Source organism: Musa acuminata, chromosome BXJ1-7 (assembly GCF_036884655.1).
Source record: "Musa acuminata AAA Group cultivar baxijiao chromosome BXJ1-7, Cavendish_Baxijiao_AAA, whole genome shotgun sequence".
In the NCBI taxonomy this organism is placed as follows: domain Eukaryota; kingdom Viridiplantae; phylum Streptophyta; class Magnoliopsida; order Zingiberales; family Musaceae; genus Musa; species Musa acuminata.
The window spans coordinates 6351872-6371543 of NC_088333.1; the positions used below are offsets into that span (position 1 = coordinate 6351872).

Below are 19672 nucleotides of genomic sequence, written 5' to 3' on the forward strand. Positions count from 1 at the left end.
GTATGCAACAAACACTACGTCCTCCTCATGTTTTTTCTTGCTTCCCATTGGCTTTAAATGAAATAGCACCTTGAATTCTCTCACAGCTTGATTGTGTTTCTGAGCTTCATGGAGAATTAAAGAACACGAGAGACACGAATAGCGTAGACACAAAAAAAGTTCATCGCTAAAAGAATTGTGGCGCAGTAGACATACCAAATGATTCACTCTGTCAAGAAGATCTTGGATCATGCGACTGAATCCAACATCTAGTTAGACATACCAAATGACATATGTGCCATATTCTATATATATATTGTCTGCAATCCTGAACATAACAAAGACCTCTTCTAATTGATAGGTGTATGATCCGGTAAACTAGCATATTTAAATGTCTAACAAATGAAGTCACAAACACCGGTTGACCCACTCATGGAACACGAAGATTGAGTGAGAGACCAGCTCAATGCATATTTAAATGTCTAAACAAACGAAGTCACAAACACCGGTTGACCTACTCATACAACACGAAGATAGGGAGAGAGACCAGCTCGATTTCAAACGAGTGATTTGCTTTGGTTGACTTGGCCCCAAGCCCAATTGGTACGGCCTGCCCGTATAGGAATGGTCACGTGGCATTGACGTCAACGGTGGACTTGGACTCGGTTTGCCGAAGCCGCGGCGCACGTCTTCCGCGCGACACGTGTGATCATACTGCCGTCGCCCACAGACTACGAGGTGGTAGCAGACGTGAGACTTGCAGCGGATCCACCGGAGCGTTGACTTACTAGTTACGACCTCTTCAAATGACGTGTCACACTGTTCCCTACCTAAACACCACAGGGAAATATATTTATCAGATATAAGAGAAGCCAAATACATTTCTTATTGTGAAATTTTGTATTAATTAGAATTAAAAATTAATTGTATAAATATTTATCTTTGATTAGTATAGTTTCTGATATATTCGGGACGAGTCGGATTCGGGTGTTCAGGTTCGGGTTCGGGCATTCCTTTGCTTTTCTAATGACTCGAAGTGCATAAAAGAAAATAGGAAAAACAAAAGGGGGAAAATGTCGGGTAAACCATTTGACCTCAGGGAATGGCTCAGTTCGCGTGCAGCTTCCTTTGAAGCTGCGTGGCGGTGACACTGAGACCAAATATGTCGCGCTCCTCGCGAGCGTCGTCGTCGCTCCTCCATTTCGGTCCAATACTGGAGTTTCCTCGCCTTCTCCACAGGTGACGCCATCGCTGATCGAAGCTCGGGGTTAGGGTCTGATCTCTTATTCCTGCGCTGAGGCATTTCCCTCCATACCATGTTCGACCCTTGCCCGCGCGATGGCTTGGTGGAACCGGAAGAACGCCGTCTCGCCCTCCTCGTCCTCGCCCTCGTCCTCGTCCTCCCCCGCCTCAATCGCATCCTCCCCTGTCGGTCGTAGCTGGTCCAGGGACCTCCACCTCCCCTGGAGCTCTCGCCGCGTCGCCCGCCAGCACGAGCGTCCCAAGCTCTCCGACATCAAGGTCGGTGGGTTGTCGTTCGACACTGGCGCCACCGCCGGCCCCTGCTTCGTGAGCTCGACGCCTGTGTCACCGCGCTCGAGCAATCTCAACTGCAACCCAGGCCGGATATCGTCATCCCTGATTCTGCTACCGCGGCCGCTTCCATTGCCCGAGTTCGTGGCGACGGCACCTGCGTCCCCTCATCGGGAGTGTACGTCGGCTCTGGGGTTAGGGCTTTCATCACCAAAATTGGCGGGTTGCCCTCTGCCCTCACCAAAAGGGGCTTCGAGTAGATCTGAGGGCAATGAAACGACTCATGCGCCTGCTGAGTGTTCCTCCATGGTGGATCCGATCAACGAGAAGGCGTTTTTGGGTGGTGTAGTTGGAAGGTTAGAGTCTTTCTAATTCCCTTTCATATCCTAGTAATGTCATTCTTTTTGTAGCAAAGCGAATAACTAAGAATTCGGTGTTTAACTGATAAGTAGCAGGAATTTATGTTTTTGACTTACTTTCATGAATCAGCTGATTTGAAGAAGTTGATTTAGTATGAATTTTTTCGACCCAGCTAACTTTGTTAATTGGTTTCTCTTGAATGTTTAAATGGGTCGTGGGTTATCTAAATAATAATTGCAGCATTTGGTTTAATTTTTTAAAAATCTTGTGTGATCTTTATATCGCCAAAGCTTGTGTAAGTTGTTGTTCTTTATGCTTGCTATTCAACAATTTGTGTGGCTTATTGTTCCCTATCTAAATATTAAAAAATAAAACTCCTAAGTGTATTGTTTATGGTGTCATTTTTAATATTTTGGTCATAACAATTCAGACTTCAACTATATGCTCTAGCCTTAATTGACAGACTTCGGATTTGCCTCCTTGACTCTGTAGTGTCTGTCTCCCTTCTCCTTTTGGGACCAATTTTGTGCTTTCTATAATTTCTGTGGCAGAATTTCATGGCTCCATGTACATTGGTTTTCCCAAACTATTGTTTTGGATAAAGTAGATGATCCCAAACTATTGTTTAGGATAAAGTATTTGATGATTTATGAAGAAATGTTCAATGAATAAATCATATCTTTAAGATAGGCAAAGAAAATATTGAGAGAAAGGCCTGCCAAGCGAGCCTAGCAGAATGACAAGCAAAACCAAGTGGAGTACAGGGTGTTACAAATCCTAATTAACTATGGTAAATAGTTCAGTAGAAACTAGATAGAATGCAGAACTATATTTTCTTTAGTAAGAAGTGGTCTCTTCTTTATATGGTTAAACCTTCGTTATGCGAGATCCCAACCTTGAACATATTTTACAGGAACTCGCTGCTAAAAGTTTATTTTGGTTGCGACACAAGTTTTAGAACACCAGTGTACTTTTGTCTAATCAAAGTTTCCATTTTGATTTGATCAAAAAATAGAAAAAAGCCCTTAAGTCTTTAGATCTCACATCATATGACATCTGTACTTGTGTATTTTATTGGTTAATTTTGGGATGGTCTTTTTTCTTAAGGATGGGTTTCAGAAAAGGATCTTGTCAATCCAGAGGGCTAGATGAGGGGAAGCGGCTGCTGACCTTTCTGTACTTGACATTTAAGCTCCATATTTAGCAGTTATATGTTTTAACAATTTAATCCAAGACCCCTTGTTGCTTAAAAGGTTCCAAACTAACCTACAAAATGATAGAGATAACTCTACACAGGTTTGTGTTTAACCAATTCTCCAGCCTATAGCAACCTATATTTATTATTTGGTTGTAGACCTATTAGCAACCTGTATTTATTATTTGGTTGTAGACCTTGTACTGATATTAGTAAGAGTTAGCTCACAACACAAATTAGTAACTCAACAGCTGAAATCTTAATCATTTAAGGAAATTTATCTGTAAATTTCTTCCAACTTGTAAGTGCCATCATGTGAAGAAGTTAACCTTCCCTATTGTTTTATTACTTCTGATGCTTTTTTCTCTTAAAAGAGTACTATCCCAATTTCTCATTGTTGGGCACTTAAAATATTTGAAGAACCTGTCTGGGCACTGTTCTTATATGGGGGAACCAAATAGTTGCAGAATTTTGACAGTCATGAAGGTAATCAACTACAGCGAAGAGCATCATCATATTCAAGGTTACTGAAAACAAGTTTGTGTTTTTCTGACCATGTTGGATTTTTCTAACTAACAGTGCACACTATCTGATGTCCTCCATACCAATCTTGATAATTAATCTAATTCCTTTCATTTTCCAATTTGATATGTTTACTTTGGATTTGTTGAGACAAGGTGGTGAATCTTTGGGTGTGTACTCTATCAAGGATTCTGTCAATCAGAATTGCTTGGTTTAGGAATAAATTTATAGTTATTCCTCGTGGCAACAAACATCTTTTCGCCTGGGCCAATACATACCGACCAATATTTACTAGTCCGGTTGTGAACTGGCATGTGGACCCAACCCATTTCGAGTGGTCTGGTCTGCTTTAATCAAATATACATGTATTATATTATATCTTGATTCTTTAGGGCCCTGTGAGACTTCCACATTCTCCTTCTCTTCGTCCTAACCACCGCTTTCACTGGATCACTGACTTCACCCAGTTGCTGTCTTCACCCGATCACCGTCCTTTGCCTCATCGCTCATCTCTTTTCTGGTATTCCTCCTCCTTCATTCTTACTCTTTCTCTTTCTTCCTTCTTAACCTCTGCTATCTTCACCGATCGCAGTCATCCATTCTATTATAGTACATCAGCGCTTTGTTTAATATTTCATATTTGTATGTTTCATTTGCCATCATATTCATTATTTTTAGCAGGAACCATGTGCTTTTCAATGCTACACAGCCACCATTTTGGCTCAAGTGCATGTTTAAAGCTTGCGTCTATGATATAAACATGATGACGAAACGAGGTCCCTGAGCTTGTTAGATAACCTACCACAGAAAGCATTAAATCAGATGTAACCCTGTACCAGGATTCTACCAAAAAGCATGAGTAAGTTGCCTACAGATACACCAAGTGCTGTGGCATCTTCTTGTTTTTCATAATTTTCAGTCTCCACTTTCTTTTTTGAGTCTTCTAAATAAAATTTACTGGAGAACTTACTACAGAAATTTGGATAATGCATAACATAGAGTTAAATATGCATTATTTGTGGTGTATGTTTCTTGGGGTTAGTGTTCTTTTATGTGATTCTTCATGTTGACTTTGCCAGATCTAGATCTTCCATTTTGTTTCTTGACATTCTTCTGGTGGTCCTTTCTTTCAATTTTCTGTGAGTGTAACAAATTTGCCTTTTTGGGGGCTCTTTTCCCATAAACACCTCATAATTTGATTTATCAACCAAATTATATTTTGCTCTATGAAGATAATCGCTTTGCTTCTGTATAAGCAACAATGTTGTTGTTCTTGTTGTGGGTACTTTAAGATTTTTTGCTTATTTTTTGCAGCAGGTTTCCTCAACAGAGTTTGCGCAAAAGTTCAGAGCGCAGCGGCATCTCATTGAATGGATTTACTTTTAGACGTCACAGAAAGAGATTTCAAGATCCAAATTCTGCAGGATATGTTAACTTTATGCTTAATATCCCTGCTAAAAGTGCTCCAGCAAGTGGGTTCTCAAGTCCTGTGCGGAGTCCTATAAGTAGTCCTCGGAGATCAAATAATGTTGACTTTTCCACCATTGTAACTCGAGGGCTTCAAGTAAGGTCAGCTACAGAGATGTCATCCACAGAGAGAGAATCTGTTTTCCCTCTGCAGACTTCATCTGAGGAATTTTTTGGTGGTCCTGATCAAACAGCTAAAAGTCTTGTCTTAAGAACCAGAAATCCTACTACACCTTCTTCCCCATTGCATAGAAAAATGTTCTCAGATAATTCTGCTTCATGCCAAGAAAATGGTGGTAACATTAGTGTTCACCCACTTCCTCTGCCTCCTGTTGCTGCACCTCCTTCGCAATCAGGATTCTCTCATCACTATGGTACAAAATCTGAGGCATTATCTATGAGAAGTCAGTGGAAGAAAGGAAATCTCATTGGAAGTGGAACATTTGGCAATGTTTATGAAGCCACCAACATGTCTGTATATTTTCCTGTTTAATGGATGGGTTTAACATCTCTTTCTTCTGCTTTCACTTGACTTAATTTCTTTTGCAGACACACTGGAGCTTTATGTGCAATGAAAGAAGTTAATATAATTCCTGATGATGCCAAATCAGCTGAATGCGTAAAACAGTTGGAACAGGTTAATTTTTTGTATCAATTTATGCAATTCTCAAGTGATTATTATAATCATTTTTTCACGTCTGTAGGAACTGTTTCCTTTTTTATTTAGATTGATAATTTCTTGGATCATATCTGAGATGGCTAATGTTCAAAGTTCAAAACCTTGAATAATTTTGACCAGTGATTGCAAAAGGCGCTCGGGCGCTTGCCTAGGCGCTCGGGCGAGGCGAGGCGAGGCCCGAGCGCCTCGCTAATGTCCCAGGCGGCGCGCTTCAAACAGGCGCCGCCTGGGCGCTCGCCCGACCCCAGGCGCTGGGCACTTCGGGCGAGCGCCTGGGTAAACCAAGGCGATCGAACCAGAATTTTAGGTCTGGTTCGGTCCTAGTTCGGTTGTTAGTTGGTTCAATCGAACCAACTAAACCGATATAACCCCAACCCTAACCCTAACCCTAACCCAACACTAACCCGTTGCCGCTGCCGCTCTCGATCCCGATCCCGATCCCGATCGCGATCTCGTCGCTCGCTGCAGCTGCTCGCCGCTGTCGCTGCTCGCGCCTCCCGCGAGCCTTCCCGCTGCTCGCGCCTCCCGCGAGCCCTCTCGCTGCTCGCGTCTCCTGCGAGCCCTCCCGCGAGCCTTCTCGCTGCTCGCGCCTCCCTCGAGCCCTCTCGCTACTCACGCCTCCCGCGAGCCCTCCCGTTGCTCGCGCCTCCCGCGAGCCCTCTCGCCTCTTGCGAGCCCTCCTGCGAGCCTTCCCGCTGCTCGCCCCTCCCTCGAGGCCTCCCGCTGCTCGCGCCTTCCGCTCCCTTTCCCTTTCCCGCTGTCGTCGCTCGCCGCCGCTGCTGCTGCTGCCGCTGCCGTCGCCGCTTCCTCGTTTCTCCGTCAGGCTCAGTATACAGTATACTCTTAATATTAAGTTTATTTGAATTTTGAAATGATTAATTTTCAATACTGTTAATAGATTAATAATATATTATTTTGATTTTAATGTTGTTAATTTTTATTTTGATGTAAAATTTTAATATTTTGAATTTTGAAACTTTTTGTTAATGTGACATTGTGATTTTGTATCTTAGATTTTCTTAATTTAATAGCATATTTTTATTTAAAATTTTAAATAATTATATTTATTAATTATATTATATTATTTTTATATTTTAGCGCCTCGCTTTGCTCGGGCGAGCGCCTAGCGCCTCGGGCGTTTTTGGACCTTGGCGCCTTTTGGCGCCTAGCGCTTTTTACATCACTGATTTTGACTGATAAGTACTGTTTCTAAGTGGCCTTGTTGTTTTGCTACTCTTGTAGTGCTTTTCTAAGTGGTGTGTTGTTTAGCTACTGTTATAGTGTATTATTATTAATTTTGTTATAAGTTCTCTTTATTATTTTAGTGATTTCATTTGTCTGAACTTTAAAGTTGGTTGTATGCCTGTTGATCATCCTTTTTCTCCCTCATTTTTGCAGGAAATAAAGTTTCTCAGCGAATTTAGGCATCCAAATGTTGTGCAATATTATGGGAGTGAAACAGTGAGTTTTTGTTGGTTACACTGCTACTTTTGTGCTCCCTTCTTTTGCAAAACATTTTTGATGTATCTTTTTTTTTTTTTATGTGCAGATTGATGACCAGTTTTACATATATCTTGAATATGTTCATCCTGGTTCGATCAATAAATATGTTCACCAGCATTGTGGAGCTATGACAGAATCAGTTGTCCGCAATTTTACCCACCATATTCTCAAAGGGTTAGCCTACTTGCATGGTAAAGATATAATGCATAGGTATGTACCTATTTAGTTGTATTTTCTAAGTTGATTAATTGATTAATTAGAAGTCATCTTTATTCTTGAGGAGTGCATAAATTTTTTTTTGTTTCTTTGACATATTTAACAAGATGGAGAGATCGATGATGATATTATTCATGAAGTAAAAAAATGATGATTAAATGACGAGGGCTATCATAGTCTTGTATGATTATTGGATATCTTTGAGATTAAAAGAAAAATTTTATAAGATAATCGTGAAACCAAAACTGCTTTATCGATATGAGTGTTGGGTAATTAAGACACAACATATACAAAAAGTCTGTGTTGCCAAGATGAGAATATTGAGATGGATGTGTGAAGCTGCGAGGAAAGATAGGAGAAGAAATACTTTTATTGGTCAATAATTAAATATCGCATCGATAGAGGATAAGATGAGAGAAAATTGTTTAAGATTGTATATGTATGTGCTTAGGAGATCTCCAGATGTGGTGGTCAAAAGAGGTGAAATAATTAATGTTAGTTGTACAAGGAGAGGTAGAGGAAGACCTAAAAATACCTTAATAGAAATTATAAATAAAGATTTAAGTACTCTGAACTTAACATATAGCTTTTTACATATCTTAGTGGCTGCAAAAAATCCATCTAGTCGTCCCAAATAGTTGGGACTTATGGCTTTGTTGTTGTTGTTATTTCTCGACATATTTAACATATGGCTATTTCCTTGTTCTTTAATGAGTTGCATAATGTTTGGATTCTAGTTTGTTGTTGGCTTAAAGATCATATTTGTCTTGTTACATTAATTAGCAACCAAGCAAGTATTGTTCAATTTAGACATGGTAATGGAAAGTCTTGGTCATGCACTCTTTTAATTATTTAAAGGAATCATCTTTCGTAGAACTTTTTTAAGCTAGTTATTGCCTATGACTTGTTTGTTGACATTTGGCTTTCTATATGCTTTTCTTTTGTTGCTTGAATAATTGGTATAAGCAAGGTTTGACTTACCAGTCCAAGCCAGTGTGTTGGTCCGCCAGCCGTGCCGCTCCGTATTGGTGTACCAACACATAGCATGTAGGTGCGTATCGATATTTCTACGAGGAAGAAAAAAAGGTTGAAGAGGAAGGTCCGATGGAGGAACAGAGGAGGAAGGAGAAAGGAAGAAGGAAGAAGGAAGAAGAAAAGGAGTTGTAGAAGAAGTGCAGTGATACCTGGGAAGCAGCAGCAGTGTTGAAGGGAAGCAGTAGCATCACAGCAATGAAGAGGCGGTGCCGCTGCACTGCAGCATCGCAGCAGTGAAGCAACGAAGAGGCAGAGCTGCTGCAGCATCGTAGTCGCAAATCAGTAAAGAGGTAGTGTTGCTGCAACATCGCAGCGGTGAAGAGGCAGTGCCGCGGCTTCATGCGCAAGAAGAGCCCTAATATGTTTTTCTTTTTAACACTGAAATGGACTGGGGCCCACCACTTTTTGATTTTTTATTATTTTAATGCCGATCGTCTGAAACGGGGTGGTTCACGTATCAGTCCACACTCGGACCGGTATGTACCGCAAAAACCGTATCGTTTCAGGCGATACAGCAATCCCTGGGTATAAGATGGTTGAGATATTGGAATTCCTATATCACTTTGCCTTTGGATTAGAAGCTGTAGTTTCATCTGGAGAAGGAAGTAGATTTGACATCATGGAGAAAGTGAACAAGTATTGTGATTGAGGACTAGCTTCAGATTGTGTATAGAAGTTTCTTGTGTAGAATATACATACTAAATGGAAGTGGTAGTCCATAGCTTTTATCTCCAGTCACGTCTTCTACAAGTGACCCTTTTTCCTTATCATCCCATGCCACAATCAAGTTTGCTCGTGAGTACATTTTGTTAATCAGAAAAGGTACTATTCAGCAAGGATTTTAATTTCGAATAATACGACCCGTATCGAGCGATACGTACCGGTTTGTCAGCAGACCGGTACGTGGACCGCCTGCTACTGGGTGGTAGCGTCGATTGGGGTTGTTTCCACTCCGTTATCGTCCTAAATTGATCGATGTATTAGCAGAGAGAGAAGAAAGAGAAGAGGGAGAAGAAAAAAGAAAATCTGAAGATCCGTAGCCGCCCTCCCTCATTGGACGCCGTAGATGTTGTCGCCTCCTCGTCTGAGACGATGAGGCCTCGACAACTTCTCCTCATCCCCGCGGGGAGAGAAGAAGCCTCGGTGACGTCGCGAGGAGAAGTGGTTTCTTCTCCCCATGCAAGCAGAAGGAACGAGGCATTTTTTTTTTCTTTCTTTTTTGTGTGGGTTTCTTCTCCCCGTGCGGGTAGAAACTGAGCGATGTCGCCTTTCTTTTTTTTTTTGCGCGAGGAAACCGGGCGACGTCGCCTTTCTTTCTCTTTTTTTTTCACACGGGGAGAAGGAAACAGCTTCTTCTCCCCACGCGGGCAAAAACCAAGCGACGTCGCCTCGACAACGTCACCTTTCTTTCTTTCTTTTTTTCGCACGGGGAGAAGGAAACCTCCTCACGTGGGTAGAGCGTGGGGAGTATCGAGGCGACGTAGTTTATATATATATATATATATATATATATATATATATATATATATATATATATATATATATATATAGCGAGTGGTATATCGAAACGTATCGCTCGATATAGTTATACTATACTGTACTGAGCTGAGTTCAAAACTCCGGTATGGTACGAAATTATGAGCCTTGCTATTCATGCTGGTGTTGTTCATGGTTACAAGATATGAGGTCTTAACTGGATTTGAAGATCAAATATATTGTCGAGATTCTGTGTTTGATTTGAATTATTTTTTTGTAGATAACATTTTTTTTCTGAATTGCAAATGATGATTTTGGACTTATAGCATAGGAACAAGGACTGTTGTACCACCCAAAATGGTACAATACGAGCGGTATGTATCGGTCCGGGCGTGGGCTAATATGCATACCACCCCCGTTTTAGGCGGTCCAGTTAAAATAATAAAAAACTCAAAAAAGTGGTGAGGCTTGTTCAACTCAGTGTTAAAAAAGGATAAAAAAAATAGGGCTCGCAAATGTGAGCCCTCTTCTTGCATACAATGATGCTGCCACTGCCTCGTTGTTGCCATTGTCGCGACCCCTTCGATGTTGCCGTTGCTTCTTCTCCTTTTCTTCTTTCTTTTTCTTCTTCCTCCATCGCTTCCTCCTCTTCCTTCTTCCTTCTTCCTCCTATATTCCTCCATCGCTCCTTCCTCTTCTCCTTGTTTTTCTTCCTTGCTAAAACACCAGTACGCATCGGCATACCGTGTGTTGGTACATCGGTACATATCGGTTTGACAAATTGCCAAGACAGGTACAGACCCAAAACAGCAAACCTTGCATAGGAGTGTATATGGTAAGGTTGTTGGCCCATAGTTGGAAGTAAATGTATTTGACAAGTTAGTGATATGCCATGTTTTATTTTGACATATGGGATGCTTAAGCATGGCCCTGATCAAGCCTCTTGTTTGGTAAGTTGAGTCTTAGATCTTAGGTGTTTCCTTATTTCATCCAGAGGCATTGTTAGGAGCCTTGTGCATTTCCCTGCCCTGTTTACTTTATCTAGCTTTCAAATTTATTACTGAGGTTCTTGTTTCCATTTGATCACTTATTGTAATTGACAGGTGTCAATAGGAAATTCATCCAAATCATTGTCGTTGATTTCATTTCTTCTTTCCTTACCTATAAAAGAATTAAAGTATAAAATGATATCTTTCTTTGTTAGTTCTCAACTTAAATTTGCTTAGTGTTATAAAAGTTGTTCATTAAGTTGTTTTTTCTATTAACCTTTCTTGCCTTTCATTGGTGTGCTCCAGAAAATTCAATCTACTATATGGACTGATCATGGTATCCTAAATATTGGTTCATGCAGGGATATCAAAGGAGCAAATTTGCTTGTTGATGCACGTGGCGTTGTTAAGCTGGCTGATTTTGGGATGGCAAAACATGTAAGTGTGATTCTGTGATCGAAACAGACTCCATTTACTCGCGCCTTTTTGTTGCTACTTCTACAAAGAAACATCAATTTTTCTTACGAGGATAGTACTTTGTGATTGATCCTCCCAGATCCTACATTGGTAGGAGTCTTGTGCACTGGGCTAGCTGCCTATGGCCATTTCTGGATATTTTGCTACACTGAGTCTATTAGAATATGAAATAACAGCCAGCGATCATGTCTTTCTTTTTAATTGATTGTTGTGTTTAGTAAAGGTTTATGATAGTAGTAGACAATATGCAGTTCTTGTTGCTTTCTTAAATGAATAACAATTTGAGACACTACATTGTTTATTACAACTTCTATCTCAAAAAGCAGGGAAGATGAATAATATAATCATTTTATAGATGACCAGTTCAAGTGTCTGTTCAATTATGCATCACACTTATGTAGATGGGTAATTGTCTGCAGTTTTTGGATAAACTTATGATTGTTTATTATTTTGGAGATTGACAAAATAATAGACATAAGTAGATTGAAAATTGTTCCATGTATTGCTTAATTTAGGTCTTTTTAGCTTGTTTTTGTTGTAATGTAGCGCAACCCTAATTTGTAATCAGTCCAGGCTCTAGCCAGGGCCAGTGCTATCCTAAGATTAGACCTTTTCACCATCATAAAGGCCAAAATAAGGGCCAGTTCAGCTTGAGACAATTTTTTACAGGTTTGGAGAGCCCAAGAGCACCTTATTTCAGCATATTTGAGCAAGACAGCCTGTCATGACCTGTTGCATCTGTGGTCGAGCATGTACAGGTCTTGGTCTAGCTTGTGGGTAACTCACTACTCAAATTGGAGGAGAAAGATGGATCTTCCTAAATTACTTCCAGGGGGGCCCAACCAAGCCTCTTTGCTAAATCCTAATAGCAGTTATATTTGTATTTTCTAAGATTCTATGATTTGTAGTTATTCTAATTGCTATTTTAGGGAGTTCAAAGAGTCCTATTTTGTGATTAACTAGCATCCAAGAATCCTAATATGGTATGACACAGATTAGGCAAGTTATTTTGCTAGAATAAGGTTTTAAAAAGTGGGAGTGGTATTTATGTGGTTATGTCACTGCAATTTGCATGTGGTGGTATGCAGGCTAATATGCAAGATTAGTTTTAAATGCATAAAAATAATTTAAAAGAATATAAAATGATTATTATAAATATATTGCAAGAAATATAATGACACTTCATTTTAGATGACAGCATAGCATGTATAGTAAGAAAATTTTTGTACAAACACATAATAATGTAATAAAGAAGCCAAACTTGGCATCTTCTCCAAGCTGAAGCAAATACTTAACTCTATACAGAGTGGGACCGAAGAGTACTTAACTTAGTACAGAGTTACAGAGTGGGATGGGTCCATATGCCTTTTTTTCAAGATTGTAGCTTTCTATTTGAAGTTCAGGGATCTGGCACAATTGTCGCTGAAGGACCAGAAATATTGGACTAGACTCTTTGACAAGAAATATTGGATTAGACTCTTCTTTATGTGGATGTAGTGGATAAGCTCCCTGTCATTTTGAACTATCTGATGGCATTTTATAACCATAAGAAAATGGGACAGTCACAAAATTGATAAAAATTTCAAATATTATGTTATAATCTCAGACTTTCAATGATATTTAAGTAGAAATATAGAATTCAAACATTATTTGGATTATCAACCATCATGTGACGTCATGCGGTCTTGTGCAGATGCACATGTGCCTTTGTGCGGTGGCACATGTCAACTTTGGTCTGATTATTCAGATAAGCTCATGTTATGTCCACATATGGTGACTGCGATGCAGTCTTTTGGCCAATCAACATAGGCATCAATACACATGGCCTCGTAGATCTGCTCTTTAGAATATTGATTAGCGATCATTATTGGAGAGTTATATATGTTCATCTCAGTGGGTTTTTGTTGGGTAGCGAGATTACAACCTCTCTCTATTCAGGTAAAATAAATAATGAAAACATGTAAAATGAAACTTTGTAACATGTGCTGATTGCTTTTTGCCATTGTTGGTTCTGTATTGTAATGATCTTAGATAAGGACCATGTTGATGCATGCTGTGGTGATGTCAGCTAGCCAAGGGTTATCACGTACTGCCTTATATAATTCACATGACATTCTCTTCTTTATACTGAGGTATGAGGAAAAAGTTTGTCCGCATTTATAGAGTATATACTGGTATTAACAAGTGAACATCTATCTTGTGCCTGTTCTGGCTCTATACACATGCTGCGAAACACCTTAATCTTTGACCAAGTGAGCTATACAGTGAACCTTATGTAACATTCTTGTACCTTAAATGTGAAGGTTGAGCTTGTATGGTTGCATTTTTTTTATGAGCAGGTGCTCCATTAGTCCATTATAGGTTTAGACAGCAAGAGTTAAGTTTTGAAATTGGAAGATTCAATGAGAATTGCAAGACTAAAGTACTGATTTCAGATTTAGTCTTGTTACTGGAGAGAATTTTGTTTCATTTGTTTGGTTAGGCATGATTTACTTATGTTGATGATTTCTAAGTGAGTCTCAGGACTTCTAATAGGTTCATGTCTTTGGATAGCATATTTTGTGTCCTCACCCTATTCTAAATGGCAGGATATTTTGTGTTAGCACTGTGTATAGGATTGTCCTGATTCAATTTTGTTTTTTATCCTATTTTTGGTGTAAATTCTTTCTATCAAGGCTACCCTTTGATAGCACGTGTACAATGTTAATTTGCCCTAGTATTTTAGCACACATGTATATGTAAACATGTATATACAAATGTTTTGCTTATACAAGTACATGAATGCATACATAAATACCACATGGGCACAATGGTTACTACCCTCGTATTCTAACATGCATAAATTAACTACACAACCGTGCATGTCATATATATTAAGTAGATGCATGCATGTGTACATATACGCATGGGTGCATACTTAGTCGCATGCATATATTCAAGTGTTAGTCAATCTTCTCTACATGTTCACATGTCATTTGTCTGTGAAAGTGTGACTTGCGGCTCATTGTTGTTTTTTCCACATTGATCAGCTAAGTGGGGTAGCCGGAACTCGTTCATTAAAGGGTTCACCATATTGGATGGCTCCAGAGGTAATTCCCTTGTGTGCTTATCTCCTTTTGGAAGTGATTTTCTATGAGCTTGAATTTGTTGATCTTTTGTTTTTGCTTTTGTTTACTTGATTATAAGAATATACGAATATCAAAAGATAGTTCATAGGAGTTAGATTTTACCAGACTAAGAACCAAAGATTCAACAAAAAGCCTCTAAATTTACTTTGTCTGTAGCAATACAGAGCATGTCATTAATCTTCCCTGGGAAAATTTTCTTTCTTGTTAAATATATTCAAAACTGTGGCAAGATTAATCATAATTTATCTTAGCTTTAACTCAAGAGTGTATGGCTCGAGCAAATCTTGGCAACATAAAGGAACTGGTAACCAAACACCTTCTTCTGAGAAGGGATTTTGCACAGAGTTAGAGATACTTCAAGGAAGATGAGTTACAGTGTAATGAGCACATCTAATTGCATCAAGTTGTCTCAACAAGAGAGTGAGAGAGTCTTTGTGGAGTTGTCATTGTTAAATCAAGGAAGATTTTTTTATTTAATGGATATGCAAAACAAGTATGATTTGAAAGTGTTATTAGTAAGCACTTGGAGAGTTCTTCGTCATACATGCTGACCGCTGAAACTGGATGCTGATGAAGGCCATTTCACTAAGGAAGTTTTTTGGACCAATTAGTTTTCACAAGGCCAGTTTGTCTTGAACTGCCCAGAGGAAATTATTGTGGGACTATAGTCTCATTTTGTTATGAACTAAATGTAATGTGACCCAAACTGTTGAGCATTTTCAATCACTGAATTTTTGAAAGTACCTATGTAGACAACTAACAAGAAATGTCTGCAAAGCTTTGCACATCTTTACTAATTTGATACCGTCCAACCTATGGATTCATTTGGTTCAAGGATTCTTTAGTGTTTGATTAAATGTATCATGGCCATCTCCTCTCACTTGCAGTTATATGTGACCTTGAAATCTCTATGATTTTACTTAAGTTACTTAGTTGTTATACTTACTAGTTACTACTGAAGCATTTTGCTTCAGAAATTATTTTGGTGCTGACAACCTTGTTTCTGATATTCACCCTTCTATAATAAATTGATTACATGGCTTGAAACTGCAGTATTTATTTCTTCATGTGTCTGTACAGTTTACATATGAAGATGATGACATTTACCATTTGTTATTGTGGCTGAACCTTATCATTGCAAACAATCCTAACAGCACTTTTGTCCTTTTGCCATTTCCTTTTTCAGGAATTTTCTTCAAAATTCTCCTCTCATATTTCTACTCCGTTGTGCATGTGGGAGTTAGTTTCTTGTTCTTGGAACTTTATATTATGTACCTTTTACTTCTATGACCATGTAAAACTGTTGAATCAAAAGGATTTCTTCTGTCGAATGTGATTCCAAATTATTGTGTATACCTCTATGCTCGTACATGAAGTATCCATGGTGACAAAACTAAGCCTTTGAATGAGATGCACCTATTAAGTTGAAATTTGGTCCATGCATTCAAGTCTTGGAGTTCTCCTAGTGTCACATTCTTAGTCCATAACTACTTTGTAATTCTTGAACCTACTCTTTCCTCTGTTCAGGTGATGGAGGCTACAATGAACAAGGATATTTGTTATGATCTTGCTGTTGACATTTGGAGCTTGGGTTGTACCATTATTGAGATGTTTACAGGAAAACAGCCTTGGAGTGGTTTAGAAGGGGTAAATGTTCCTTTTCATTGATGTTGTGTATGACTAGCTATATATAGTTAAAGGTTCTATGTTGTCACTTGCAAGTAATAGATGTTCTGATGTCAGATTGCCAATTCTTTAAGACTTATTAGCTCCGGAAGTTTCTCCAGTCAAATTAGAATATACAATCTGTGTACGTATAAACTTTCTTTATAATGTTTTATTGAAGATAATAGTAATGCTGATTAAACATATGAGCCCAATCTGAGAATTGTTGGTTGAATGAGTTTGTGTTGCTGATAGTTTCTTGCTTAATCAAGTTATAGTTATGGATAAACTGATTTCCTATATGTAAATGGATCTGTTGAGTTTTGTTGATCATATGATTCTTGTGATCCCTTAATATGTTAAAATTAACTTGTAAACATTTGGTAGCTAATTTTACTTAGTTCTAAGACCTCCATGGCAAACATTCTTAAATTTTTTTAAAATTCTGTCAATAGCTTGAGCAGGTTTTATTTGTGATATTCTATTGGTTCATAATGATGAACAAACTGTCATATATAAAGTTAGAAAGAAAATTTGTAATATTATATTTAGTTAAAGGTTTCAGTAAGTGGCTAGTTTAAATGATCAAGTGTAAACTATTTCACGTTATTTGATGGAGAAATTAACAACATTTGTTTTTTTGAGATCACTTATCTTGACAACGATGTGCACATTAATGTTCGAAAATGAGGCCACTTTTTGTGAGATCAAGAAGCCAAAGTTGGTTGATATGCAAATTAAGAATGACGATTTAATGGATATTATCATTAAGTAGACAAATGTTTTAGCTTATCAACTCTTTCTGTTATTTCAAGCTTATTAAATAACAAAGCAATTTTTATTTTAATTTTCGAGCAGTTAGATGAGTGATTACGTACTTGATGCTTCTTTCTTATGTTTTTGGGATAACTTCCGACATAATTTGTTTTGTTCCCCTTGGTGGATATACATCTATAGCCTCTCCCGGAACTCGGTTCTTTCGGAATTGAAAAGGACTTAGTAGAGGCAAATCATATTGACCAAAAGCATCGGCAGCCTCTATCTAGCATTTTAATTTCAACCATACCAGTTAGTACAGATTAGTATTTACTGGGCCAATCAGCATGTGGACCAGGCAGTTCCTCTTGGTCCGAGATAGATACCATACGGGTATAGGTATACTGCCAGGTGGACATACTGGTACTCTACTGCTCGGACCAGTACCCACTACATCCTCCTCTCCTCTTTCTCATTCAATTCCCTCATTTCTTTGTTTTTGTCTTTTTCTCCTCTTTCTTTTTCAATTCCCTCTTTTCTTTATTTATCTCCTTTTCTCCTCTTTCCCATTCAGTTCCCTCTTTTCTTTTATTTTTCCATAGTAGCAGCCTCTTTCTTCTTTGCCTCTTAATTTTTGCTAATCCTTCCCTAAATATTCTTGTTTTATATCAAATTCCTCAAATAGCTTGGTAGCCTTTCTTGCCATGGGCATATATAAAACAACAACAACACAAGCTGTAATGTCCCACCATTAAGGACTGGCTACATGGATCTTTTGCTATCATTAAGCATTCTTGAAATTAATGTAAATTCAAAGTTACTACCATGATTATTGAAAGTGAGTTTTTGCTTAAATTAAGATTTTAAGAAATTTCATATGAACATATTTTTCGGTTAAGGTTGAACCCATGCATATTGTCCGTAGACCTAATTAAATGTTGAAAATATGGAATGTTTTGAGTTGTCGTCTGAGTTATACTTGTAATAACACATATCTCAATCCTAATTGTTTTTTAGTTACTTGTCTGATTTATGATGTATATTTCTTTGGTTTATGGAGATATAAATTGTACTTTGTTGTGTCAATCACAGGCTGCAGCTATGTTTAAAGTCTTGCATAAAAACCCAACAATACCTGAATCATTGTCAAATGATGCTAAGGACTTCCTGCAATGTTGCTTCCGTAGAAACCCCGCAGAGAGACCAACTGCCAACATGTTGCTCGAACATCCCTTCATACAACTCTCAGACCACTACAACGGACATGGTTCTCTGCAAGCATTTGCCGGGATTAAAATTATTGTAAGTGTTGGGTTTTTCCATTAGTTACTACAAGAAATTGTAGCATCATAACTCTGAACTGAGTAAAGTTTCTATTTGATCATGATAGGATAATACTATCAGCACGAGAGAGAAAAATAAATCAAGAAGTGAACCGTGCGTGAGAGAGAGACACTCAATAAATGGGTATGCTTTTTGTTTGTTTAGTTATGGAGATTTGTTAACTTGATATATTTCCAACTCAGGGTTACAAATTTATTTGTTATCTTCAGAGAAAGCAGGCAGTCTCATCCTGGAACTTCTGAGACAGATGTCTCTCGATCTGCTCCTGAGATTGTTCTTAGTCCATCACAACCTCAACCAAATCATATTATGTCAAGTTCATCTAGCACTTCTGCAAATATTCTGAACAGTGTGCGACTGGCTGCTGCAAACGTCCAGCCATGTGTGTTACCCATGCCTTACAAGAAAGCCATTGTAAATCTCTCCTGACTGGCCACTTGCCAGAGTCATGCCAAACTTGAACAGATCATTCAAGCTTTTCAGGAGTTTTAATCGATTGTCTGTAATCGTCCCATCGTCTCCTCGTGTTCCATCCTGTTTTTTTTCATCAAAGACTGATGGTATTGGTCATTAACAATGGCGATCCAGGAGGTTCGTAAACTGGACCTATAGATCCTCAGAATTAGCTTACTCGGTTGACCAATGGCCAGTAGTCCGGTTGGAAATGGAGAGCTGTACATGTGGTACATAGCCATTATTGTATTCAAGAACTTCACAAGGGTCGAATTTGTCAATGCCCACACTAATATTTCTCTTGTACAATACTGTCACAGACAATTCAGACGTAGGCAATGTTCAGATTGCACTACTTTCTCAGCCTGTATGATAGCAACATTTCAATTATTGTTTAGCTGTTATTGAACACCACTATTCAGTACATAAAGAAGTGACAGCCAGCAAACTAATGCAAACTATTGTGGTGAAACGTCCTGAGAATGCTTGTTCATTGTAAATATTCTGCTCTCTTCTCTGCTTATTGCAGAATTTGGATTGAGGCCAAAACTTGAATGCCAGTTGATAGTAGTCATGGAGGAGTTTTGATTATTTTGATGCTCTCATGTGTAGCTGCAATCTATTAGTTGGGGAAGGAGGATCTTTAACATATATATATTATTTGTCTCAACAGATATATTAATTGTGCATGACAACAATATTATTGTCATATATCATGTCATACACAGCCTCATATTAGTTGATGATTGAAAATATTAGGTGACCTTGTTTTGTGTAACACCAAAACAAATATTAGGTGACTTCATACACAACCTCATATTAGTCAACCTGTAACACCAAAATCCCTCCAAAACAAAATCTGATCATTGTGGGGGGGATATTATTTTTCCTAAAA

The 19672-nt window shown here is 38.5% G+C and overlaps 1 protein-coding gene across 2 annotated transcripts; it reads left to right on the plus strand.

Annotated features, from left to right (window-relative positions):
* Nucleotides 1-1075: 1075 nt before the first annotated feature.
* On the plus strand, nt 1076-19249 carry LOC135678473 (mitogen-activated protein kinase kinase kinase 5-like). 2 transcript variants are annotated; one of them, XM_065191341.1, is made up of 11 exons: nt 1076-1868; nt 4904-5527; nt 5606-5693; nt 7134-7196; nt 7285-7448; nt 11317-11392; nt 14461-14520; nt 16087-16206; nt 18073-18282; nt 18371-18447; nt 18534-19249. In XM_065191341.1, exons 1-11 carry the CDS (start codon nt 1318-1320, stop codon nt 18751-18753), a joined length of 2253 nt encoding a protein of 750 aa, XP_065047413.1. In that variant the 5' UTR covers nt 1076-1317; the 3' UTR covers nt 18754-19249. The 2 variants fall into 2 exon arrangements, with proteins under 2 accessions (XP_065047413.1, XP_065047414.1); XM_065191342.1 differs by having other exon boundaries at nt 1077-1868; nt 4907-5527.
* Nucleotides 19250-19672: the final 423 nt, after the last annotated feature.